The sequence below is a fragment of the Cyprinus carpio genome, chromosome A13, assembly GCF_018340385.1.
Source record: "Cyprinus carpio isolate SPL01 chromosome A13, ASM1834038v1, whole genome shotgun sequence".
Classification (NCBI taxonomy): domain Eukaryota; kingdom Metazoa; phylum Chordata; class Actinopteri; order Cypriniformes; family Cyprinidae; genus Cyprinus; species Cyprinus carpio.
Genome location: NC_056584.1, coordinates 30004225 through 30032140, shown reverse-complemented (window position 1 = coordinate 30032140; position 27916 = coordinate 30004225). Strand labels below are relative to the sequence as shown.

General features: G+C 34.8%; 1 protein-coding gene across 1 annotated transcript; it reads right to left on the bottom strand.

Moving 5' to 3' along the window:
• Nucleotides 1-1367: 1367 nt before the first annotated feature.
• Nucleotides 1368-26818, bottom strand: LOC109102608 (lysyl oxidase homolog 4-like). Its single transcript, XM_042769596.1, has 15 exons — nucleotides 26719-26818; nucleotides 25445-25760; nucleotides 23812-24128; nucleotides 23337-23551; nucleotides 16796-16834; nucleotides 16442-16655; nucleotides 13701-13881; nucleotides 8127-8281; nucleotides 7022-7189; nucleotides 5996-6158; nucleotides 5663-5906; nucleotides 3964-4079; nucleotides 3546-3682; nucleotides 1864-1975; nucleotides 1368-1786 (listed from the first exon to the last, which is right to left on the bottom strand). Exons 2-15 carry the CDS (start codon nucleotides 25737-25739, stop codon nucleotides 1716-1718), a joined length of 2427 nt encoding a protein of 808 aa, XP_042625530.1. The 5' UTR covers nucleotides 25740-25760; nucleotides 26719-26818; the 3' UTR covers nucleotides 1368-1715.
• Between the last annotated feature and the right edge of the window lie 1098 nt (nucleotides 26819-27916).

Here is a 27916-nt window from a genome sequence, read left to right as displayed (position 1 = left end):
ATTTAATAATTATCTTCAGCATATACAGTATACTTTGATATCCTTTAGAAATGCAGGAAAGTCATTGAAAAGTTATTAAAAATTAAAAGTTGAAAAAAACTTCAACATGTGTTAATAAACAAACAAACAGAAGTGTGGTCGTTGAAAGATGGTAGTGAGTGGATCCATTTCTTCCAGAATACTGACATCCATCAATAAAGTGCATAACTCAAACAGAAGAATTGAAATTAGATATAGAACTCATTAATGAACAGAAAAAGTGAACAAACTGCATTTTTATGTTATATAAATTAGATCAGAAAAGTGTATTTTTTGACTTTTTTTACTCTTATTATTTTTTTAAGTTTTTTGGTATGAAAAAAATGGGGGTAAAATAAAAATTCTACAGATGCATTTTTTGCATAACGACACATTTATTCTAACAGTTTATTCTATAGTATCGAGAAATAAATATATGGGTACATGTAGACTATTAAAAATTAGTTATTTTCCTAATGCTAGTCTTGGTCCCAAGAACTACAAATGTTTCATGAATCATTTTTAACTATATGATCAACAACAACTGCAACTAACTTAGTCTCTGAAATAAATGTCCTATTTACTCAGTGGATAATAATTAAAGAAACAGTTCACCCAAAAATACAGATTCGGACTTTACTTACTAACTCCTGCAGGCCTGAACAAGGGCCTCTGTTGCACAAGTTTTCATTGAATGTCAAACTAACCGAGCCGAGTTTGGCAGAGCATCAAAAGGATTTCTAATCACACCACCTCATTCCAAAGCTCTGGGCACTAACCAGAAAACAGAGTCTACTAGTAAAACAGTGACCACTAAAGGCTAATTCACCCCGCACCACAGACCAGCGCCGACAAACTGACCAGTATTTCGACATTCCAAGACCCGACAAATGCAGATTCAACATGTTCAATAGCCGGTCAACAAACAACAACAGGGGAAACACACGGGTCAGACAAAACCCGACTTACATGTCTGTTGCCATTAGCTGGTGTCTGTCAGGTAGTGTGAATTGGCCTTAAGAGACACTCAGAAACTCATATGACTTTCTTCAATGGAACACAAAATGAGAATTTCTAAGGAATATACTATCTACTCTTTACAGTAAAATAAAAGTAAAAAGGACCTGGACAAAATATCAAACTTCAAAATTACAAATAGTGCACGATAAAAATATCACAAAAGTATATTCCAAGTGTTCTGATACAAAACCATGTGTGTCAGGAACAGACAGACTGAAAATTAAGTTATTATTCACTGAACATTTTGACATCCATACTCAAGAGAGGAATACATATATCCAGTGTCTTTGTTTTTTTCAATATTTTATGTGAACTTTTTAAAGGTCCAGTCTATATTCATTGCAAATGAGTGGAAAAGAAAAACCAGTATGCAATTCAAAAACGAAAAGTCAAATATAAAATACTAAGAAAAAAAATCATGACCGAATCAAATTTTTGGGTGAACTAACCCTCTAAATGATATTCTTTTATTTGATTTCCAAACATCTGCTAGACTTAATTAAATTCCATAATAAAAATTGTTTAGAGATGTAGCATATCTTGTCCACTCAGTGGTGCTACTGGTAGACTCTTCTGAGATCAGCTGAGAAAATCTCCTTCTCTTTCACCCAGGTTATTATCTGCATTTCCGGGACCCATTAATGAACATCCTCTCCTCTCACCTCTCTTTAGCAGGCTCAAATGAAGTTATTGCTGATCTGACGCTGATGTTCGAATAAATCCTCAGTTTCAGCACTGTAGGAATCACCTGAGAAAGTGTATCAGAATTTAGACACTAGCATACATACATATGTCATTGTTCATTCATTGCTATGGGGATCATACCTGCATGACAGCCATACATAAACACTCTGTGTCCATCATATTTACATCGACAACGCATGACGTTGTTCATAAAATCTGATTCAGCCATATCCAGGGACGGATTTACTTCAACCTGACAAAACACACAGAAGAATGAAAAGAGCTGTTCAGTAATGAGATCAATTTGTAGGGCAAGGATAATTCACCATGGGTTCCCCTTTAGGAATTACTAATGGGTTTTAAATATATATATATATATAATATATATTAAAAGTAATATAATACAGTATTAAAAGTAATATAATACAGTACAATAATTTAATTTAAAAATTTACTATAATACTAAACATATACTATAATACTAATTTACTATTTTTTAATATAATAATTTACTATTATATTATATTATATTATATTATATTATATTATATTATATTATATTATATTATATTAATATATAGAATGGGTGAACAGCATTAAATATAGATATTGCTGTCATTTAATCATGGCATTGTAAAAGTTTCACAGTTGCAGACATGCAGAACCAACAAGGATGTGGAGCTTGTAAGGAAATGTTATGCAACCAGATTGCTCATCAAACCACTTTGCAAATTGGATCCACCAAGTCAGGCTCCCAAAATACTCTTATATAGTCACAATATAATAATTTATTAGTATGAAAACATGCTGTTTAAGCAGGGTATGAGGTCAAACGAGCTTCTTTGGGCTATGTTATTCTATGGAAATTTTATGTGATTATGCCTACTAGGCTTAAGAACATTTTAAATGCTGAAACAACAGTTTATTTTATTTTTGCCATTACTGTGGAAATATTTTTCTTAGTAGCCGAAGGTAATTATTTTGTGAGCACATTCAAATGCAAGTCTCACTTATCTTTTTTTTTTTTTTTTTTTTTTTTTTTTTGCGCTTTTAATGACAGAGTGCAACTTTAACTCTGGACTGTGGAGATCTGTGTCTGTCTGACCATATGTTCGAGTGAAAAAGTGCCTGTAAAACAGGCGGGCGTAAAATCCTCTGAACCTAATTGACCATGTCTAATAGAGGGGAATATAGCACGCCTTGCTCCTCCAGCAGGGAATGCTTAACATTGGGTTATTTTGGGTGTAGAATTAAAGACAAGCAACTCAAGGAAAAAGCAACAGGTTTGCCTGGATCATCAATAGATGCTTCATTTATGCAGCGTCTTTGCTCGGATAGGTTGGCATAGGATAGCTGGCATCACTCAACATGGAGATGGGAGCTCTGATGTTTGAGTATCACCATGGCTCGTCGCTGTGCCATACATAGCTGCAGCCCAATGCCGGTTTGTAATTAGCATCTGCCAAACGTGCTTAAAATACATGCAAATCTATCATGGCGACATTTCAAGCAAATAAATCTTGAAAATGGTCAAGGCACAAAGGTACACTGTAATTAAAACAGAGCTTCACATCAACCTATATTTTATGACTGGGATGCATAAAATGACTCTTGATTGGCTGGTTCTGCATGTGAAGCTCAGCTATGGAAGTGCTCACAGTGCCCGCAGTGATTTGGATGATTAACATGTTCCAAAGTTAATGACAGAGAAAAAGTGGCTAAACTGCATCCTGAAAAGAAAATCTACTCTTCAAGGAATAGTGAAAAAAGTTTTGTGCTATGACTGCCATCTTCAATGGGTCAGATGTTCTGAATCATTTCACCTGCATGATGTAGTCTCCAGGTCTGACATCAGTGATGTCTATCCACTGGCAGTCGATATCGTGGCGGTAAGTGTCCCAGCAACCCACCGTAATGCCTTGATCTCCGTAATTGTAACATGAAAAGCGTTTGTGAAGTCCTGAAGAAAAAATAAAACAGTTATGTGTAGTTGCACTCGTAAATTTTGAAAGCCCCTGAATAAAAGTTTCCGCTACTGAATAAAAAATGAAAAAAGGTAATTGCGACTTTTTATCTCACATTCTGATTTTTTTTTCTTGCAATTCCGATTTACATCTTGCAATTCTGACTTTTGCAGTTACCTTTTTTTATTATTATTATTGAATGGCAGAAACAGGCTTCTATATAAACCAAATAGCATTCATGTAAGATTTATGTCATGTAACACAACTAGACTTTTACCATCAGGGCAGTAGGTGTCTTCCAGACAGAAACTGGCTTTGTGTCCTTCGGCCACTCGGCTTCCGTTGAGTGTGAGGAGGTCATAATGTGTGAACACTTCAATGCTGTGATAATGCCTGAATCAAAAATATTCATGTCAATAAATGACGGCAGAATCAGAATTCAGTGGTGATTACCAAGGCAAGAATCATTACTACTATTCTTTTTTTAACAACAATAATCCCATTTAAATATAAAAACAAGTTGGGTTTTGTTACTACAAAATCAGTAACAGACTACAATTTGTACATAATCTACCCAGCACTGCTGGCAGCCACCTACAACACCCTAAAGTCATGGCAGCAGTTTTGCACCAACTTTATTCCAATATGTAAAAATCAAGTTGACTTATATTTCATGCTGCCTAGTGAACATGGGAAGAACAAAGGTTCACTATGGACCACTGCCTAATGACCTCACTGCTCCTACATGAAGGTGTTGGCTGCTATGGCATCACCCTTTCCAGGAAGTTGTTATGCTGACGGGGTTACACTTGCAGAGCTGTTTATTTGGCTTGTCTGAAAAGATGGCTTTCAAACGCCAACTTTGCTGGTGTTGTTTTAAAAGATTAATAAAACAGGATTGGCCTGTTAACACGCAAAACCCACAACTCCTCCACAAGAGAGTGCCTTGTTCCCACAGAATGGGTTTGCAATTATTTTCAGAGCACATGTAAAGGCAGGGGAGGTGCTCAATGCAGCTAATTAATCTAGAAGATGATGGCAAGCTTGCTGACCACCCATGAACAGTTTTAGAAACATGAGTGTGCATTCCTTTCATTGCAAGCTGAAATTACTGACTAAACAGAAATGTAATGTAACCACAAATACTATCCTAGCAAAAATTGAGTGTCATACACTACTGTGCAAAAGTCTTAGGCACGTTAGTGTTATCACCCCAAAGAATGGTGTTCGGCCAGTTATTTCTATCTTTTGCTGTAGTGTGTCAGTAGAAAATATCAGTTTACATTTCCAAACATCCATTTTGCCATTAATTTTAATAATAATCTAATGAGATTTTTGAATGCACGAGCAGTCTGACAACAGCTGGTGCTCCACATGGAGATCTGATCTGACCATCATCGAATTGTCTCGCTTACTGAATGTGCGCTGTACTACAACATATGTCTGGATATATATACAAATAATAATACAAAAATTAGTAAAAGCTGTTAAAAATGTATTTAAATTAATAATTAAGAAATAAAAAAGAAAAAATATAATATTATAAAATATTAACAACAACAACAACAACGATGATGATGATAATAATAATAATAATAATAATAATAATAATAATAATAATAATAATAATCTGAATTGTATGTTTAAAACCCTGAAAGTGCACTTGACTACACCGAATGTCTTGATATATATAAAATAATCATAAACAGAAAAAAGTAATTACAAAATGGATTTAAATGAATAAACAGGAAAGATATATATATATATATAATCTAAAAATACTAAAAACAACTACAACATCAACAATAATATTTTATATATATCCAAAACTTAATTTAAATACTCACTGCACAGCACTAGTTGAGTGCACTTTTTATAAAACAAGTGGACTAAACTATACAATATTTGTCTAGCCGCTAAGGCTACTGTTTAATTCTGTAAACACATCAAAACAGAAGAAAGAAGAAAAGCCTCACCTGTGGCACTGGTGCCAGGTCCAGGACTCTCTTGAGGCTCGTGGACGGAAGTCAGCTCTACCCAAGTTCATGATACGGGAGGAGAAACGCAGAAGACGGCGGTGCCCGTACGGCCACTGCATACGGTTGGCAGAAGAGGAGAGACAGTTCTCCTCATGCGCACAGGTGAGCAGGTGCAGAGGCCTGTCTTCCAGGTAAGCGCTCTCCTGCACAAGCTGTGTATCCAAAACCAGGTCAGGTGCCGCTAAAACAGGATGTTGATTCATTCATTTGGAGTATTCAGTGCAGATAAAATTATAATGTGCATTAGATTTTGTCATTCCAATCACTTACTTTCAGAACAGGTGACGCCCGCTGCTTTTGCTCCGCCTCCTCGAGGGCAGTGGATGTAACTATTTCGACGGCACTGCTGGATGGACATTTCCGTTCCCACACAGTGAGTCCCACTCAACAACACTTCTTCTGCCGCAGCGGCACCTGGCCAGTAATATGTGTCCTATACACAGGAAGGCCACATCTTATTTGTCTCCATATGAAGTAGTAATATACAGATTTATGTATTGTATAGTAATAATAGTAGTAGTATAGTATAACATAGTACAGTACAGTATAGCATAGTATAGTTTTTACTAATAGGGTATTTGACATGAAATACTTTTTAGGAAGTTGATAAATGATTGTGTGTATTTTTATGTGTGTGTGTGTGTGTGTGTGTGTGTGTGTGTGTGTGTGTGTGTGTGTGTGTGTGTGTGAGAGAGAGAGAGAGAGAGACACAATAAAACACAATTTTCCAATTCTCATTAAAAAAACGGAACTGAATTTGTACTGAATATATTATTTATATTTATTATTACTTCTATAATATTTTATTTATGATATATGAATCTATGCAGATTATGTGATTCCATTCCATTTTTGTTATATTTTTTCCACATTAAGTTTAATGAATATCAGTGCTAAAAATAAACAGGCTTAATTTCCTCTATGAAAAGTATGATGATTTCTTTATGAGATTTACCTCATAAGCAGTACAGCACTGCACATGCGGTACAGAGACAGAATTAAGGTAAGCACTGTGCCCTGAAGGTATAACCAACTTGATTCCTGTTCTCAAGTATTGCTTGAAAAAGTTGAAGTATGTACAATTCTGTCTGAAAATACACTGTTTACCGTTAACTTGTCCCACCTTTTCACCTCCACAAAACAACTACTGTATAACACCGACGTTGCCTAGAAATATCCTGCCCCCTAAACATGAGCTCTCAAATGCACACAGACTGAGGCAACCAAAGAAAACGAGACAAGAGACATATTCAGAGCGATATTAATGGAAAACACTACATTCTTCGGCAGTCTCACCTGATGGGCATGTGCGGCGAAACCAAAGCCCAGCTGTCTGCATACCACCATTGCTTCATTTATTCCCCAGTTCTCACTGCAAATCGTCCCCCAACGCTTTCTGCCCCCCACTTCCATGAGCACTTCCACACGACCCTCAGCCGGCTCCCTGCCCCCCGCCAAACGCACCTAAAATGCAAACACACTTACAGACATCAAAACTACACATACAGTATTTAAACACTTTTGGCCACTTAACTCACATTTGAAAAAATGTCTAAACGTCACTACTTTGAATAATCTGTAAACAATGATGCTAGAGCTTTAACTTACTTTCAGCCTTTTTTTTAATTTTTTGTAATTAAGTTTAACAAACTAGTTTTAAAGTGATGTTTGATGGATTAAGTGTGCATATATAAAATAAATTCCATATAAAAAAATAAAGCAATAATCTCCAAGAGGCCGTGACTAACAGTGAATTTCGGGTGACTCGACTTATCATAATTGAGGTCCAGCAATTATTAAAAAATAACTTCAATATAATACATTGTAATGAATACAGAAAAAAGTAGGCACACAAAGTCTCCAAAAATACAAAAACTTTAATGACAGACTATCACACAGGAAATAATGCATTATACTATATAATGCAAAGACATTTAAGTCTTGTATATTTACTTTAAATAAATGCCATATAATGTACTAAATTCAAGCCATTTTAAATATCTATATTTATTTTTAATAAATGCAATATAATGCATAATATAAAGCAAATACATTATAATCCTGTATATATATTCTAAATAATTTCCATATAATGCATCATTTAACAAAAAAACATTTTAAGTCTGTCTATTTATTTAAAAAAAAATCTAATATAATGCACTAAAGGAAAAGACATTAAAAATCTGCATATTTATTTAAAATAAATTTAATTTAATGCTAAGACATCTGCCTGTATATTTATCAAAAAAATAATGCATCACATAATACAAAGACTTTTTAAGTGTGGCTTAAATGTCCAAATATTCTGCAGGGCTACTGTACAGATAGCATGAATGATCATATTTTTCACAGCATGTAGAATCATATCAGAGTAAACATCATGAGTAATCATTTTGCTCACCATAGTTTCTACGCCTGTCTTAGGAACATAACATTTGACAGAAGCATCCTGGCTGTGTTTGAATGTCCAGGGAGGGACTTCCTGGAAGTAACAATCCAAAATAGAGCGCTCTGTGCCAGTGCACTGCACTGAGTTCATGTGGATGGGCCCCGTCCCTGTAAAACAAACAAATAAACAAACAGTAAATGTCTTCATATGGCTTCACAAGTTAAAAGTCTTAAATATAAAACAAAATGAAAAACACTTGGCCTGTTTGAGTTACTTTCTAACTGACCCTTTCCTGAACATTCCCCTAAAAAAATAAAAAATAAAAACGCTGTCCACCATTTTTGCAGACTAAATCTCATTCTTTAATGATGTAAATCTATAGAGGATCTGTCTGTTTCCACTCCATAACTCAATCACATTACTGTGTAATTTAATAATTTATCATTATGGAACATTCTAAATGATGTGAACACTCTCAGATAAAGGGTACAAAACTGACATTGGGGCGGTAGCTTTCAAATGGTACTAATGTGTATACTTCAGGTGCTAAGGTACTAATATGTAGTGCTGTTTATATTACTTACAAATTGTAGTCCATTACTGATTACAAATTAAATGACAGAAATTATAGCTTGTATTTTCTATTGTCTATTGGATTACACACATTAGGCAATGTTTTCAGACTACTGTTTGATTACTTTTAGATTAATTTTGACCTAAAATATATTCCATTCTTTCTTATCAACATTGTGAAGTGTATTAAACATTACATTATGCCAGGGTTTCCCAAACTGGGGTTTATGAATGAACTACAGGGGGTTTGCGAGTTGATGAAAAGCTAGAAGTCTTTCCAAACGTATAAAAGCAGAAGAATTTTAGAAAATAAAATTTAAGAGAGAGAGAGAGAAAAGAAGAATTAGGGCAAATCAAATTCTGAATAATTTACCAATATAGTGTGAATAATATATAATAACGTAATCTATAAAATAAAAAAGTAACTGTAATCTGAGTATTTATACAAATTTAGCAGTATATGTAATATAATCAATTACAAGTCCTTAATTTTTGGACCCAGCACTCCTAATATACTAAAATATTGAAATGTACCATTTAGGGGTTAATGTGTTCCAACGATGTACCTTTTAGCTTTTGTTTCTTCACCCCAGTGACTGCTCTCTTTTTTAGTGTTAAAGCAGTTTAGTGTTAAAGCAGAATTCCTCATCATTCACCAGAAGGCCACACATGAGTCAGATCATATTCAGAGGAGTGCTTTTATTTTGTGAAATCATTATCATCACATTCTTGAAATTCTATGGATATAAAAGAGCTTGACTGCATATCAGATGTCACAGTTCATTTCTCTCTTGTTTACTGTGATATAAAATCATTGGTCATTTTAGCCTGAGGTGGCCACTAAATCTGAGCCTAACATGAGCATTGTGCTAAAACTTCAAATTTGAATCTCATAAGAATGTGAAATCCACTACTCTGTATAAATATACCACAGGATCATTACTATGAGAGTAATTATATAGTTGTTCCCCATTTCAGAAAAACATGCAGGGGAAATTCTGGGTAAATGAAACAGAAAGCTGCATTGTGGAAAAACAGTGGTTAAGTGCTACTGCACTGCACTTGCCTATGTTCAAAAAGCCCCATTTCTTCCAAAGAAAAACAAAATCATGACCAGCTGTTTAGTTTTGAAACAAAAATAATAGACCCCAAAAGCAAACACAGCCACTCGCTTCTGGGAAGCAAATTGCCCTGAGGGTTAGTATGGAAATGTTCCATCACAGAGAATATTACATGATGAAATCAAAGATTAGGGGTTAAACATGAAACTTAAGACTCACAAAAAAAAAAAAAAAAAAAAAAAAAAAAAAAAAACTTATAAATGTTAGTGTTGACTGTCATTTTATATACATTTTATATATATATATATATATATATATATATATATATATATATATAGATATATATATATATATATATATATATATATATATATATAAAATTATATAATTATAACTATATAATTACTCTCATAATTATATAATTATACTCTCTCATAATATATTATATATATATATATATTATATATCTATATAATATATATATATATATATATATATATTGTTTACCGTAACTTTTGATCAACTGATGCATTTTAGCTGAAAAAAAAATATTAATACCATAAAAGAAAAAAAATTATATAAATCTCAGTATAAAAAACAGCATATGCTCAAAAAGGCAAGTAAATAACAGGAAACTAAAAGCAAAGACTAAGTAGTGACCGACTGCAGTGAACAGTTTCACTAGAGTATGATTTACAGAAAATTGCAATTTTTTTTCTCCCTAAAATAAAACAACATATATATATTCTGCACTAATGGTGTTTTCCTTTCATAGGATGACTATAATCCCTATTTTAGGAGCAGATTAAATTGCTATATAGGAAATATTTCTCTTAGCCAAGTGATATGTCAGCATCAGTGTGTAATGCATACAAAAATAAAGCTTATATGCTTATACGTTTCGCCTGCAAAGTGTGAATGTGACTTGAAATTCCTCACCTACAGTGTCTATCTGAAGTAAAACCGGCTGATACAGCATTCAAACAAATCTCAAGACATGAATTCATTTAGGAACTTCAGGAAAGATAGGTTTACTTTCATCTTACTGGGAGGTCAGGCATCAGAATTTCTCAACAGAATGTGTTGCTTCATGCTGCATTGGCTTTAAAAGATCTACTTTATCATGTACAGTTCATGCTAATTCCATGATCAAACTGGATAAAACCATTTTGGGGGGGAAAAAATCAAATAAAATCCACTGAGAGAATGTGATCCACAATACAGTCACAATGACAATCGGTCTTTCTAGTTCGTTTTTCCACTACTAAGCACACCAAAGAGATAATGACAGAATTTTCAGACATTTTCAAAACTGTATGTCTTTCTTTCTTCTGTGGAACATAGATTAAGATATTTTGAAAAACATTTTCTTTAAACTAAAAGTCCATTGGTATCCATATTGTTTGGACCCCAACTTTCTTTTAAATTTCTTAATTTATGTTCCATAGAAGAAAGAAAGAAGGTTTGGAACACCATGAGGCTTCAGTTTTGGATGAAATATCACTTTAGGTTATATTTAATGTCTGGAAAATCAGGCAGTGCAATGAACACTTTTACCAACACCATTATTCAGGATCATTTCTAAATGTGGTTACCACAGTCTGGTACATGTAACCCATCTCAACAGATTTCCTATTTTTACCGCCTGTCCCAAACTGTCCAGCTCTGTTCTGTCATTGAAACGCTAATTTGTGTCTCTCTTTTCACTTACTATATGTTTTTGTGGCCTCGGCTGCACTAGGAAAATTATACACATCAATAAATACGCCTAAAGATCTCAACGCTACGGACGTACAGAAATCATACATTTCGATCTCTTTTCCTGCTACTTCTACATCCAAATGGCTGAATAAAAAAAAATGGAGTGGAGTCACGCTTATGCATGGGCATCGCTAGGCCATTTTTAGGGGGGCTATAGCATTCTTTTTCAATCCGCAGACCGCACACCGCGACAAGGTGTGTGTTAATCAATAGATTGTTATAATATCTGCATCTGTGCAGTTCTTTGTCATAAATCTAGTAAATCTAGTTTACAAAATATCATGGGGGAGCAATAATCAGTTCCCCAAGTTTTCACTTGTTGTTTTCTCTTGTTAACACATCTTCTTTCCTCAGGTGTTTATTAAGCACATATAAACGCATACTTTATAAAACGATCATGTTGCCATTAGCATTTCAAAATGTAACTTTCAAATATAATACATTCCAGTGCATGTGGCAAAGAGGTTTGCACACTTAAGCTAAGGAAAGAGGGTTGTACTAGAAATGCAAGCAGTAAAATGTTGTGTTTGTACAGTAAACAGGTTGTGTGTGTGTGAGATCATGAAGACTTGAATTTGGCTTATTCAGTACTCAAATGTTATCTGTTATCTATACCTATCTATGCTATACAGTGGAATACTGCAATAAGTTTAGTATACGACCCCTATTAATCAAACATTTCTTATTTATATATATATATATATATATATATATATATATAATATATATATATATATATATAAATATATATATATATATATACACACACTATTTATTGTGAGAACACACATTTAAACATAATACATTTTTATTTATTTTGTTAGGCTATTATTGTACCCTCACTAGGGGCTGAGCCCCCCTAAAATGAAAATCCTAGAATCACCCCTGTGCTTATGTACTGCGTCATCCGCATGAACATCACTCTCTTGTGAATGCGCATATGAAAGTTAGCGGAAGCTAGAGATTACAGTTTATAAAGTTTTAAATATGGATATTTTTCTTACTTCAGAAGACTATTATTAACCCCCCGGAGCCGTGTGGAGCACTTTTTACCATAGGTAGATGCATTTTTGGGGGCTTCAAAATTTCGACACCCATTCACTGCAATTATAGGCTAGGAAGAGCCAGGACATTTTTTTAATTAACTCTGATTGTATTCGTCTGAAAGAAGAAAGTCATTTACACCTAGGATGGCTTGAGGGTGAGTAAATCATGGGGTAATTTTCATTCTTGGGTGAACTATCTCTTTAAAAGTTGTTCAAACTAACAGGTTCTCTGGTTGCTTTAAACTAGTTGAATTTTAAAAGTGTCATTTCTAATAAAATGCTCAGCCAACAGGCAAGTAACACATCAAAGCCTGTTTGCATTTACAATATTTGACAATTGATGAGTGTTAAACTGAGACCTTGACTGGATTATTGCATGCGTCAACCTTACACAGGTTCATTTCAAGTGTCTGGACTCTTATATGGGTCACTACTGGTGCAAAATAATTTCAAAATAACAGACACCTAAAATCATCATTATCCATAAATCAACATTTCATTCTTCCACTTCTTTGAACAGTGGCACCTGATAAAACATCATCTATGAGTCAAACCTCTTTTCACTTCCTTTCTTTAAACAACATTGCAGTTCTGTTTTTCATCAAAGTGATATTGTGAAGTCTTCAATAAATAGCTACTGTCATCACTTCTCTTTGGCAGAGCAATTACCCCACCTTGTCAGAGTGGACCGATGCCTCTTGGAATACAGATCACCAGTGTGCTTTTTCTCACTCAGCCAAAGTAAACTCACATGCAGTGTGGATCTGAGCCACTGAAAGTTCAGTGAAAGCTCCTCGGTTTAAAGCATCATCACTGACATCGAATTCATGTTTTGCACCTGAAGAGTGTGATATCGCATAATGTAAAACATAATCTCTGACTGCTTTCAAATTCAGCTGCAGACAGGCGTATCCCACAGATGAGCACAGCTTACAAATTAAACTCAGACTCAGACTACTGTGGAATCATGTGGCAGACTCAGTATGATCATAATCATGTTCGTAGTTCTGAATCACCTTCTTCCTATAAACACCACATTGACAAAGCAGATTAAAGGAACAGGTCATCAAAAAATGAAAATTCTGTCTTTTACTTGCCCTCGTGTTGATCCTACTGAGATCCTTCAAGCTTAAACTAATTCTCACCTTGACCCATGTATGCTCCGGTAAGAGCCTCTTTGGCAGAGCCGAAGCCCAGCTCTCTGCACACCACACTGGCTGAGATCCGGTCCCACCGGTGGTCAACCACAGTTCCCCACTTTCCCTCACGGAGAACCTCGACTCTTCCTTCTCCCAGACGTGGTCCAGCCTTCAGACGCACTGACAGCTATGAAAGGAGAAAAAAGACTGACAAGGTTACTTTCAAGAAATCATATTTTTCCAACTCCGGCCCAAAGCACCAGGGTTATAACCACAACAGAAATTTGGGGAGCACCATTGAGGTTAACGTCTTTCCCAATCTTCAGATTAGTGGTCAACAATTAGTGGTGGGTTTTTTTTTTTTTATATATATAGGCTGACTCTAATGTAACATTAGCCCCAACCCTAAATATGTGGTTGCAGCTTTGCAAAGTACCAAGCCTACATTATTTTAACCCCCTAAAAGTAGGTTTTCTATTTTAGTATATTGTAAAATGTTATTTAATAAAGTGGCAAAGCTGATTTTTCAGCATTATTACCCTAGATTTCAGTGTCTGATTTGTTGCCCATGAAACATTTCTTATTATTGTCACCAATGTGGAATTTCATGGAAACCATGATACATTTTTTCAGGATTCTTTGATGAATAAAATTTTTATAAGTTTTTTTTTTTGTTTGTTGATGAATTGTTTTTTTTTAATTTAAACGTTTTTACACTCTTGCTAAATAAAATTATTAGAGATAGTGTACAGTATATGCCAGTTCCATTACATTCAAAACATCAGGGATGAACATTATAGCATTGAAGATCAGTGCAAAAAGGCAAAAATTATTGTGCCTCACCACATTATTTATAGTTGTACTGGCATGTTATGTGCCAAGAACATTTTTTCTTTAAAGCTTTTTTGAAAGCATGATATTTTAATTCTAATAACAGCATAATGAGGGTAAAATTAGATTATACTAATTATATTGTTTTTTTATATGTATATAAACGATATAACTACAATTATAGTGTTTTTCATTCCATTGTTTTAAGTTATCTATAATTATACTACTGTATTTTATAAACATTTAAAGGGGTAATATGATGATTTTTTAATTTTTAATTTTTATTTTTATTTTTAAGTGTTTTTGTTTTTTAAGAAGATCTGTAAAGTTGCGAAGACTAAAGTCCCAAATCCAAAGAGATATTCTTTATAAAAGTTAAAAGTAAACCACACCCCCCTAAAAGGCTCGTTTAAACACACCCCCACATCTCTATGTCACCATGTGGGAAGATTTGCATAACGCCGCACAAATGCACATGCAAAGAAAGAAGGCATAACTTTTATTCTCTCTGTTGGCGCAGCTGTCATGTTGAGGAGTCACTGTGTGTTTCGTTGTGAAAGCGAAAATACTTTGTTTGGCCTTCCAAAAGAGGACATGACTAGAAATCAGTGGTTAAGTTGTATTTCAACACTGTTCCAGAACAGTCCAACCCAAATATTCAGATGTGTGCTGCGCGTTTTATGGAGGATGAGGACTGTTTCCTGAACCAGTAGCCTGCAATGTGTCTGTGGCACAACGGCTGTTTCTATTAAGTTGGGCAGTTCAAACTTTGCAAGGACAGTCTGGCACTTCTGACTCTCAGTCTGTAAGTACATTTTTTATATTTAAATAATTTGCCAATGATGATTCAAACGCAAGTTTTGAGCAGTAGAGTAGGCTTGTTGTTTCTCAGATCACAAATGCAGACATGGCTTTATGTTTACACGGCGCGATACGCAACGCGTAAAAAGACAGTATAAGTCATTATAATCAGTAATAATGTCCCCACTGGATGCAACAAATGCCTCGTTTGTAATGGGTTTTATTGGTTTTGTCTCGTCTAGTGATGTCGAATCATAAACGAATCTTTCTATATAACCGGATCTTTTTAGTGAACCGGTAAAACCAGTTCACCAAATTGAACTGAATCGTTTGAAACTGTTTGCGTCTCCAGTATGCACTAATCCACAAATTACTTAAATTATTCGGTTTATAAATGTGCCTTACACTCTCTCTGACTGAAATAAACCAATTTCCCGAGTTATTCAGTTATTCCTAACAGTACATTGACTGAACTGCTAAAAGAGAACTGATGATGGAATGTGCACGAGCAGAGCAGCTGGACTGAGTCTCGTGCTGCTGGCCTGGGAGACGGCATAGTATGTAAAGGGGCGTAACATTTCCGTCACACGTTTGAGGCATTCAGCCAATCACATCGCACTAGATAGCTGACAAATCAGAGCACACCTCACTTTTTCAGAACGATGGACTTTTTAAAAAATCAATGCATTTCAGAAAGGCAGGGCATAGAGGAGAAACAGTAATGTACATTATATGGAAAATAATGTGTTTTTTGAACCTTAAACCGCATACACCATGAATTACACCAAATACACAAAATAATGTTCTTTTCACCAATATCATTTGACCACTTCAAAAATATATTATACATGTGTGTGTGTGTGTATATATATACAGTGTAGATAGATAGATAGATAGATAGATAGATAGATAGATAGATAGATAGATAGATAGATAGATAGATAGATAGATAGATAGATAGATAGATAGATAGATAGATAGATAGATAGCATTATACAATAAACAGTCAAATCCACCCTTAATAATAACAATCAGTTCATTGCACACTAAATGTTCAAATCCACCCATAATAATAGCCAGTTCATCCAAAAATAACCAAATGTTTTTAGGATTACCTTTGCAGGGTGAGGTACTTGGGGTCTGCCAGAGGACATATGAGCAAACTGTGGTCCGGGAACACAGCGGGCCACTGCATGGCGTCCGTTCTTACAGGGGGCGGGGCTCTGAGGGATTGACAGCTGGGCATGGCACTCCCCCAAGCTGGGCTCTGTGCCCAGACAATGAACTTTCTCAACCCAGAATCCCTTCTTCTTGGTCATCTGACTCAATCTAGGAGACATTACAGGTCACAAGAGCAATACTACATTAAGAGTTAAATTAGAGTACAAGAAGATGTTCTGATGGATGGTAAAGAAAAATGTTTTAATATGCATTTAGATATTTGCCAAAGAAGAGTCAACTGAATTCACCTGGTTGTTGAATCCTTGACTTTCTTATCCCATATTTTTCTGTAAATGAAAAAAAACCAGAACATTTTAAAAGTTGGGAAAAAAACTGGGAAAGAATGTGCATTTTATGGTGCTGTTCCCCCAGACTAACCAGCAAAAATAACAATATTACACTGACTGGTAATAAAACAGTCTAAATTTACAGAAAGCCATAGGCCACGTGAGGTTTTGTCATTAGCAGGCAATTACAGTAAAAACTCACTGTACCAGATCTTCATTACCATTTGTGTCTTTTTTAAGAAAATGCAACAGTCAGCACTCCAAACTAAAAGTTTCATTAATTTACATAGCAGTTATATAATAATAAAAATGTATGTCCCACAGACTTAGACATCAAAGAACACACACATCTTTTCTAAGTTAATCTACCACTAAACTGGCTTTCAAATATGTACATTCTATAAACAGATATTTCCACTGGCATACTGGCATTCCAGAGCAACAGGCACAGCAAGACTTCCCAAAAAACAATCTGAGACAAACTTATACTCAAAATAACAGAGAGACAGAGAAAGAAAGGTCCACCCAAGAACACCTACCCTCTATAATGCACCCGTCATCACAGTGACACACTGTATCATCACTGTCATCATCAACGTCTGTCCAACTAAATGTGGTAGTTATGAAAGATTTGGCCTGGTAACCCACTGGATGTGTGTTTGATAGACTCTAGATTTTGCTGAATTAGTTTTTTTTGACTGCACTTACAAAATAGTTTATCAAATGTCTACTTAAATGGACTTTCAAAATAGGAAACTTTCAAAATATTCTCCTGATGGAGCAGTCTTAACAAATGAATAGCAAATGAGAACATCAATCAACAGAAAAGAAACTAAATTCAAATGCTGCGTGGAATCTCCAGTTTAATGACCTCATAAAATATCTTGGATGTTTCTACCATATGACACTCTGTAGCGTAGTAACAATAACTCAAGTTTAAAGCTACAGAACTCCAGCCTTAAAATAAAACCTACCTGGACCACTTCAATTAGAAAACATTATTATAAGCTAACCGTTGTGAATCGGACTACAGTAAGCCGATAGTTTTGAACACTGGCTGGTCATGTACTTGCTCAAATATTGATTTTGGATCATTTTTAACCAAAAAAAAGTTATGGACTGCAGTTTAAAAAAAATAAAAAATCTGACCAAAAAATCTTCTCTGAGTGGGGACACTGGCAAACAAGTAAATGACATCTTCATCAGAAGAGCAACTCACTTCAATGTCCAACTTATATAATAATTATGTCCATAAACTTTTTGTGTGTGAAATTTGGAGTAACTCATTAATCTGTTGTTTGACCTCTTCATTTTGTAGGGACGCTATGACATGTCCCAACCAATATCCAGCGACTACTAAAATGTCTCTAGCAATACTTTTGATCAAAAAATTAAATGTCTGTTGTCTGCCGTTATGTCCCCAAGCCAAAATCAAATCTACAACCTTGCTTAAAATTATTATTAATGCCAATAAATAAACAAATAAATTTATTTGATATATAGAATAAGTTTATTTATTTATTTTTATTCTTAATTTATAAATCAAGTTGTACATTTATGCTGTATATCAAATGTGTCACTCTGAACATGAGATACTTTAGACAGTAACAGTCTGTATTTTCATTTGTTCTTACAGTTGCTGGCACTGAAATAGCCACCTGCTCATTTAATTAGTTCAAAAGTTCCACCCTTGGTTTACTGCTGAACCAAGAAAACTTAATGATAGAGAGGGTTGGTCTGTTTGGAGACAACAATCATGCCACTGTTTTAAGCATTAGTCTATACACATACACACACAAATCTTTCTCTCTCAGTACATCTTACAAAACATGCTGTTTAAGCATTTATTAAGCAACTGGGCACTTTAATCTGTGATATAGTTTGAATATATACTAAATATCTCCTAGATGAAGGACCAATCTCAATAGACATTACATAATACAATATTAACGATGCAAGTTTTCTTTTTTTTAACTTTTTAAAAACTTTGAACAGGCACTTTTAATAAAGAAATTTTTATATGTTTGTATATGTATGTGTTTATATATATATACACACTCTAACACACACATATATACACACACACACACACATATATATATATATATATATATATATATATACACACACACACACACACACACATATATTTAAAAAATGTATTATATATACATACATACATACATATATATACACACACACATATATCATATATAATATATATATATATATATATGTGTGTGTGTGTGTGTGTGTGTGTGTGTGTGTGTGTGTGTGTGTGTGTGTGTGTGTGTGTGTGTGTGTGTGTGTGTGTGTTAAATATTTTTTTAAATAATAGTGCCTGTTCAAAGTTTTTAAAAAGTTTAAAAAAAGAAAACTTGCATCGTTAATATTGTTAATATTATAAAAGAGTCTTCTTACGGTTTTATTTAATAGTTATGGACTTGAGAAAACAGTGTCTGTAAAAAAGTATGCTTGAGATTCTGAGACTCATGATGTGTGAAAAAAAACAAAGGTTTTTTGGTAAAGTTTTTGCAAATTCTGTAAAAAGTATGAAAATGTAGGATACATAAATAGTCTAAGCAATTATTTCATGTTTTGTTTGCTGATCATATATTTGGCCATCGCCTTTGATCAGAAGAAAAAATATTTTGTCTCACACTGTACAATATATGAGATATAATACAATACAAATCATACAAATAATGAAAAATCTCTCACACCACAACGCCCTAAACTTGAACATATTTTGCTGATTATGGTGTTTGGCCCCTAAAGGTGATACTCAATGGTCTGAAATACAAAGTTTAAAGCCTGCCATTAAATGACACTGAGCCAGATATCACAGTACAAACTTCATAAATACAGAAGGTGATTTTTCTTTCTGTGCACAGTCTGACTGAGGCACTGCTTTAGACTGAAAGGACAGAATCAGACTCGTTAAAATATTGTATTTAATATCTTTAGATGCTCATCTAAGGATCTCTGAGGCTGAACTGTGGCTTAAGTCTTTCAATTTCCTGAATTGACACAGACAGAGTATGTCCTGCTGACACAGCAGCCAAAGGGCGCAGCTATAATTGTGTTTCCCTTACTCGCCAGAAACGTGGAAATCTTCTCAGTGGCCCAACATTTAATTACAGCATCTTCAGCGGAGGATCCAGAAGAGGCAGTGTCAGGGCGGGGTGGCTCGCGATCTCTGAGACACTGAGTGGGTGCGTGAGCGATCGCTAGTGCCAAGTCTCTGTGCTCTGTGGAGACTTAACAAAATGCACGTACGACATGGTGAGGTCAGGTACTGGGCATGCTCACACAAGAGAAGGAGCCAAATGGAGATTCCCTAGTATGTAAACCATGAAAGCCACAGCTAGCTTTATAAGCTCTAATTTAAGTTCAAACAGCATCTCCAAGTTGCTGTTTGTGGCATGTCTTTGAGTCATGCATAAACAAAAGCTCACTTAGGTGTTCCTGTGACCTCGAGATTAGGATTCTCAAGGAAAAGGGCACTAAGCCTAAAAAAGATAACATTAACCTGTCAACAGTCTTATCTGCTGAGTAAGAATTTTTTAAGAGCACAAAAAAGTGAAAATTGCTTAAGAATATTTAACAGGATATAATGTTCTGCTATAGCAGACACAGACCATAGAGGAATCATCAGCAGAAAGCATGTACAACACTTACAATGCTCCAGCACAAACCTACGACTAAAAAAGCTGTGGACCGCAGACCCATAAGATTAAGGTGGTGCTTTTTATAACGAGCACATGGGTCAACATGCCAGCATGACCAAAGCCCATTCAGACAATGGGAATGAAATAGTTGTTTGTGCTGTTAGTGTGGTTACTCAAAAAATGCCTCTGAACCACAGCGGCCTCATATAAGACAATACAAAAATGAGGCAACAATGAAAAGGAAATAACAAATGAAAGAGAAAAGCAGGTAGTAAGCCTTTTCAATTAAACCAAATTATTAACTAACCCAAGAGAACCCGCTCATAGCTGTTTCATGTTCATGAAATAAAAATGTGCTACAGACAGACAGGTGAGTAGATAGGCAAGTAGACAGATCAGTAGGTAGTTAGGTAGGTAGGTAGAAATAAACAGAGGTAGGTAAGTAGGAAAACAGATATGTGATTAAAAAGATAGTTACGTATATATATAATTGGCTTGGTAGCAAGGTGGTAAAACTAGCTAGCAGGCAGACAGATAAATAAGCAAACATATGTAAGCAGGTAGGTAAATGGGTAGACAGATAGTTAACTTAGTAGGTGGGTAGGCAGATAAGTAGGTTAGTAAATGCTAGGTAGGTAGTATAAGAAGAAAATAAGTAAGGGTATCTCCTAGATTCTGTACATAGGCTGGTAAGGCAGGCAGATTATTAGACAGGCAAATAATTAGGTAGGCAAAAAGGGTAGGTTGGTAGGTAAGTAAAGTTAAAAAGATATGCAGGTCAGTAGGTAGGTAAAAGGTAAAAAAAAAAAACAGGTAGATAGGTAGGTAGCAAACTAAGTAGGTAGGTGAGTACATACAGTAAGCATAATGGTAAAAAGATGGGTAGCTAGGTAGAAAGATAGGTAGATCCTGTAGTTAAATAGGTAACTAGGTGGGCTGGTTGTTAGATTAGTTAAGTAGGTAAAAAGATAGGTAGGTACAGGTAAGTGCAAATGTAAAAAAAAAAAAAAAAAAAAAAAAAAAAAAAAAAAAAAAAGGTAGGTAGGTAAATGAGTGGGAAAATAAAAATAAAAATAGACAGATAGGTAGTTAACCAAGTAGGTTAGTGTGTAGATAAATAGGATTGTAAAAAGATAGGTATGTATGAGGGGAAGAAAATAACTAGGCAGATTCTGGGTTGGTACTGTAAGTGGGCATAAGTAGTTAGGTAGATAAAATGAATGGCAGATAGGTAGGACAGGGAAGAAAATAGGGCGGTAGGTAGATATTGAATATGGGTAGTACGTAGGTAGTTGTACAGGTGAATAATTAGGTAGGTTAAAAGAAATGCTAGGTAGGTAGATGGGTCAACGCATACATAGGTAAAGATGACAAACATAAGCAGAAAATAGCTCTAAGAAATGCACATTGCTAAAAAGAGAAGGACTGGACCTTGGCATCTCTGATCCTGTATTTATGCTCTAGAATAGGTTGATTTATAAATACACATTTCCTGTCTATGGAACACAGCAAGAAGAATGTGTAGGCATCAAGCTCCAGTAGGCTTGCATTCACACCACCATAAGTGTTATTCACAAACCCATTACAAAGATAGAGCTCTGAAAGCACAGAACATGATCTGCCTTTTAAATAACAATAACAATAGCCCAAAATCCAGAAACTCCCAACAATAAATTGCTCTTTACACAATTTAAAGAGCTGACCAAGTGAGACAACACTGTGACAGTACAGGCTGGTTGGAAACACTGTTCAGGGAAACATTCTGTGAGATGGCAGGAGAAAGTCAAGCGTGGCAAGGTCAATAAAATCATTAAACAAACCTGAAACTCTTTCTCCAACAACAGACACTTAGAAGGTTTTAAACTGATGTCTCTTTCCAATAACATTCAGCAGGGATATTAGACTTCTCACTTAGACCTAAGAGTTCTGAACAGCCTGTTCATTTCAGGAACACTGAGGTCCAGATAGCATCAGTATGAAAGATCTTTTAATCATTGGTTAAGTGTTTAGGTTTGTGAAAGGTGCCTGCATGGAGATAAGGAAAACAGATGTGCTATTCCAACCAAAAGAATTATTGAATCTTTTACTTTCCACTATATGCAGAGACAAACATCTTCCAGTGTTTAGACATGAACTTTGTCTAGAATATCATCATCACTACACCCTGTGTGGTCCACCAAACATAGCAAATCCAAAACAAACAAAAATAAAATAGAAAAAAATATACAGACAGGATTTTGAAGGATCATGTGACACTGAAGTCTAGAGTAAATGCCTGCTGAAAATTCAACTTTGCCATCACAGGAATAAATTACATTTAAAAAATATTAAAATAGAAAACAGCTATTTTAAATTTCAATAATATTTCACAATATTGCTGTTTTTACTATATTTTTGATCAAATAAATATAGCTTTAGTAAGTATAAGAGACTTTTTTGAGCATGTTCTTTCAAAAATATTTTTAAAAATCTTAAAAATCCTAATTTTTGAACTGTAGCATTTAACATGTATTTAACCTTATATAAACAGTGTGTAAAAATAAAACTGTAGCTGGTTTGCTACTGTTCTGCTACATTTCAGCCAGACAGTCGTTTCCTGTCCAAGTGGGCAGTTTTTGGCCAGAATCAGCTGCAGTCTGGACTGGATTTTATGTTGTTAGTTAAAACTCTGGGAGGCCCTGTACTAACACAATGAAATTAAACAAAAACAACATCAGCCAATAACAGTGAATTAGTGCAAAATGTTGGGTTTTAATACTAATTCTCTCCAAAACTTCAGAGACTAATGCCAGTGCTCATGTTGTATTTTTCATTAGAAGCACAGGACTCACTTGTAGGTGTTCATGTTGGGCTGCTCTGCATCAGGAAAGCCGAGCATCCCACACACAACTCTGCTGCTGTTCAGACTCCAACCTTTATCACACACCTGTCTCCATCTTCCAGCATGCTTTACTTCCACCACACCCTCCATAACAAGGGCGTGCTTCTTTGTGACCATCAGGATCGGCTTGAGACGGACTTCCTCGATCTTCACCCTACTGGCAGACTAGAGGAAGATTTGAAAACATTTTCTCATGAGCATAACCTGTGATTGAAATTGCTCACCAAAAAAAAAATAATAATAAAATCGGCCATTGTTAATACACAGTAGAAAGAAAGTCATACAAGTTTGGAACAATATGAAGATATGTAAATTATTTTATATTAATTTTTAATAAAATTTAAATTTAAAGAAAATGTAGATGAGATGTATTATGTACAGGTATGTATTAAAAGAATTTCAGATCTACTGCAATCTCTGTTTACCGGATTATGAAACTGCTGTCTGGAGAATTGATCCCAACTAGTATGATCCTGGGAATGTCCATTGCCTTGTGCAGGTGTCCTTGAATTGGAGTAAATGTCCTGCCAACGGTTCGACGGGACTCCATTTGGTCTGGGAGCGGTGGTGTGCCCTCTTCTGGTGACTCCAGGATGCACTTGGTCTAGCCTTCTCTCTGGACTACAGACCACCCCGAGATCCTCAGAGTGTTTGCAGTCATGAACACCCCACCCGTTCGACTTGCAGTCTTTCAGAGTTTTCTCAGTTCCTTCACACCTCACATTATCCATCCAAATAGGGCCTGTGACAGATGTTATAGTTTGCAAAAGCAGTGGAACAATAAAAACATCAGTTATATGTGTCTTAAAGGGATAGTTCACTCCAAAAATGAAAATTCTCTCATTATTTACATCCAATTTTTCAATGACTTTCAGACTGATCAGGTTCTTGAGTTGTATATAGCAACTGATCACCCAAAAAAGAAAATTTGCTGAAAATGTATTCACTCTCAGGCCATGCAAGTTGTAGACGTGTCTGTTTATTCAGTGGAACATATTTTAAGAAATTTAGCATTATATCACTTGCTCCCCAATGGATAAAGCTGCATGTTTGTAAGAAACAAATCCATCATTAAGGCATTAATCCATGAAAACGCTTCCTGCAGTGAAAAAGTCCATCCCCTGTTGTCCTCTCACATCAAAATCCACCAATTTTTAAAAGTATAGTTTTAAATTTAAAAAAGGAGAAGACTATCAATGAGTTACAGTTAGGTCTGTTCATCACATACAGTAAAGGTATTGAAAGGGTTTGGAAGACTTGGAATACAGCACACTTTACATTGATCAATTTTATAATACTTTTATGGTACTTTTTTAAGTTTAAAATATTCAGTCTCAAATCACTGTAATTTAATTTAAAAACATCAATCAGTATTAAAACTTATTTTGTGTTCTACACGACATGAGTATGAGTAAATAATGACAGAATTTTTGGATGACTGACAATAGCTCCATAAATGTCATAAAAGCACATTTTTAAGGAATGCTACATAATGCAAATGTATAAAGCTGATAAGTTAATATGGGAAAGAAGCATCACCATCAAAAGCATTACAAAAAAGCTCTGGTAAAGCTGTCTCATGGGTTTGTTTTAGTTTTAATGACAGTGTTGTCTTGCCAACTAAGTGTTATACATGCTTTGGGTTAGTGGCTGTCTTTATAGCTGCCTTAAAGTGAAATTACAGGGAGCGATTTAGGCAATGTAAAGAACAGTAGCTCTGTGCACTTGCACTAGTGAGAAACAGCTATTTAATACAGCCTTCATACACAATTGTGCTCAAGTCTTTCACATAATCCACAGTTAAATGAGAAAATTATATTAAAACTCTTAAACCTTGGCTATTCAGACAGCAACTCTTTAAAATACATAAAGGGACAGTTCACTCAAAAACTCATTTTTGGAGCTTGATGGCCATTGGTTACCATTCATTTTCATTTATGGGAAAGAGCAGCACAGACGTTCTGCTAAACATCTACCAAAGAAAGTAAGTCATACAGGTTTGGAACAACATTAGTAAATAATGACAGACTTTTTGTATTTTAACAGACATTCACTCACCTTCTCCTTCTCCATACTTGGCACTGTGTGCCCATGTTATGCCACTTTGGAAACCAAGTTCCCTGCAAACCACATTAGCGAGTTTAATGTCGACCTCGTCATCGCATACGGTGCCCCATGTCCCGTTGTGCAGGACTTCAACTCGTCCCTCATTTTCTCTGTGGCTGATACCTGCCAGTCGCACTTTGGCAGCAGGAGCACGCCTTGATCGGCCTGCTGAGTCGGGACGTGCATTCATGCACACAAAGAGGAGCGCAAAGAGAAGAACACAAATGGGACAGATGACCCGAATCATGACTGCACACAGGTGAGGTTTCTGAAATACAAAACAACAGCGGCCCTTGTTACTAAATGAACTACAAAATGAAATTAACAGTAATTTTTAAGTTGCACTGTGTGGGTTACAAAGATAAACTGAGTGCTATTTGGCTGGTCATGTGATCGCAAAATGACGGCCTCCATGAGGTGACCCACTACTTGTGAAATAAAACTTTTTAAAAAGCTATTATTAAGCTGCTGATATGACTGGAGTCTTTATCTGAGGATATTTAGTACAAATACTTGAAAGAAAATGTTTAAAACAAATTGAATTAATTAATGAGCAGAACATTAAATAGCTCCATAACAGGGTCCAGGCCACATTTAACTTTAAAATCAAAAGAAAAATTTAACAAATATTATACAATATTTATAATGCAACAACATTTATAATAACAATTAAGTCTATTTGAAGATCATTGGGATTTTTTGTATTTTGACTTTACCTACACTAAAAATGAAATGATATTAAATTTCTGGTTTTATTTATATGACTCAGACATGGTCTTAACAGGTTTCTGTGAGGTTCACCCAACAGATTTGTGCATATTGCATTACAGCATGTGATGATGGAAGAAAAGTTTAGTAGAGGTATGATAACAGGAAACATAATAATAGGACAAAAAAGTAAGAATTAGGAAAAACTAGGGTGTACTGTTTGTGTGCATGAATAGCAACATGATTATATACTGTAAGTATCCAAACAACAAAAAGGAATAAGAAGTTATTATTTCACCATCTCTATATGGAAACACATAATTAGAGATACAAATAGATATCATTGTATAGAACATATTTCACCTCATCCCAGTATTTATTCATAAACCAATACATAAAACCCATTATGACATAAAGCATGCACTACAAGAGAAGGAGAGAGATATAAAGCACATTTAAGAACATCATTAGGAACCCAAGCAGATGCACTAAAGAGTTAGAAGTCAAATTTCACTCACCTGGCAGCCACACGTAAGTCACGTCAGTCCCGGACTGGAGAAAAATGAATGAAGGAGAGAGTTGAACATACACTCTGTCCCTCTCCTCCCTCTCCCTCCCTCCATCACTTCAACATCCCTCCCACAGATGTCTCCATCTTTATCTCAACGTGTATCACATCAATGCCTTTCCAGTAGAACTGTGATGTTTTTTTTTTAGCTGTTTGTTTTCTAGTATATTTTCACTAAATGTTGAGACTTAAAAAAGTTATTCAGTATAGAACTTGCAATTTTTATAAATGTTTATATAACTTTTTTTATATTTTAATCTCATTTAAAAGAAAAAAGTATCTGATTGACTTAGAGGTTTTTGCATCTGAATATAGTGTGTGTATAAACACACATATAGCATCATTTTCACTAAATGTTTAGTATTTTTCCATTTAAATCAATATTTTCTTTCACTTTCCTCATTTTTTATTTTATATTATTATATATATATATATATATATTATATATATATATATATATATATATATATATATATATATATATATATATCAATATGGTGCACAATATTCACATTCAAGTCCATGTGATAAATTACTTCAAGTAATCTAAAATAATCTAAAAGTCATTAAAAGTTACTACAATTTTCATCATGTCATTTGTAACGTGTGTTTATATTTGTATATACTGCATATTTAACAGAGGTTTGTCAGTAATGTATCGTTAAAATTAAGTTGCTATTATAATTTGATGCATCTTAGTGCATCTTAAATTTTGATCTGCTCACACACTTAAAGGGATAGTTCACCCAAAAATGAAAATTCTGTCATCATTTACTCACCCTCATGTCATTCCAAACCTGTATGAGTTGCTTTCTTATGTTGAACATAAAAGAAGATATTTTGAAGATTACTAGTAATCAAACAGTTGGTGGTTGCCATTGACTTCCATAGTATTTTCTTTATTTCCACTATTGAAGTCAATGGCAACCACCAACCGTTTGATTACCAGCAATCTTCAAAATATCTTCTTTTAAGTATAGAAAGCAACTCATACATGTTTGGAATGACATTAGGGTGAGTAAATTTTCATTTTTGGGTGAACTATCCCTTTAAACTTCTTATGGCCAACTTTGTAACACTAAGCCACAGGAAGATCTCGAGTTCTGAATAACTCCATTTGTCACAATTCCAAGTAACTAAAAGAAGCT

Bases quoted from the DNA above. Each gene is read 5' to 3' on its own strand.
- LOC109102608 (XM_042769596.1), bottom strand. From the start codon at position 25,739: ATGATTCGGGTCATCTGTCCCATTTGTGTTCTTCTCTTTGCGCTCCTC. The intron at 3,683-3,963 runs GTAAAAGTCTAG...TTTTTTCTTCAG, and splicing joins AGACACCTACTGCCCTGATG to GACTTCACAAACGCTTTTCA. The intron at 1,787-1,863 runs GTATGATCCCCA...ACACTTTCTCAG, and splicing joins TATGTATGGCTGTCATGCAG to GTGATTCCTACAGTGCTGAA.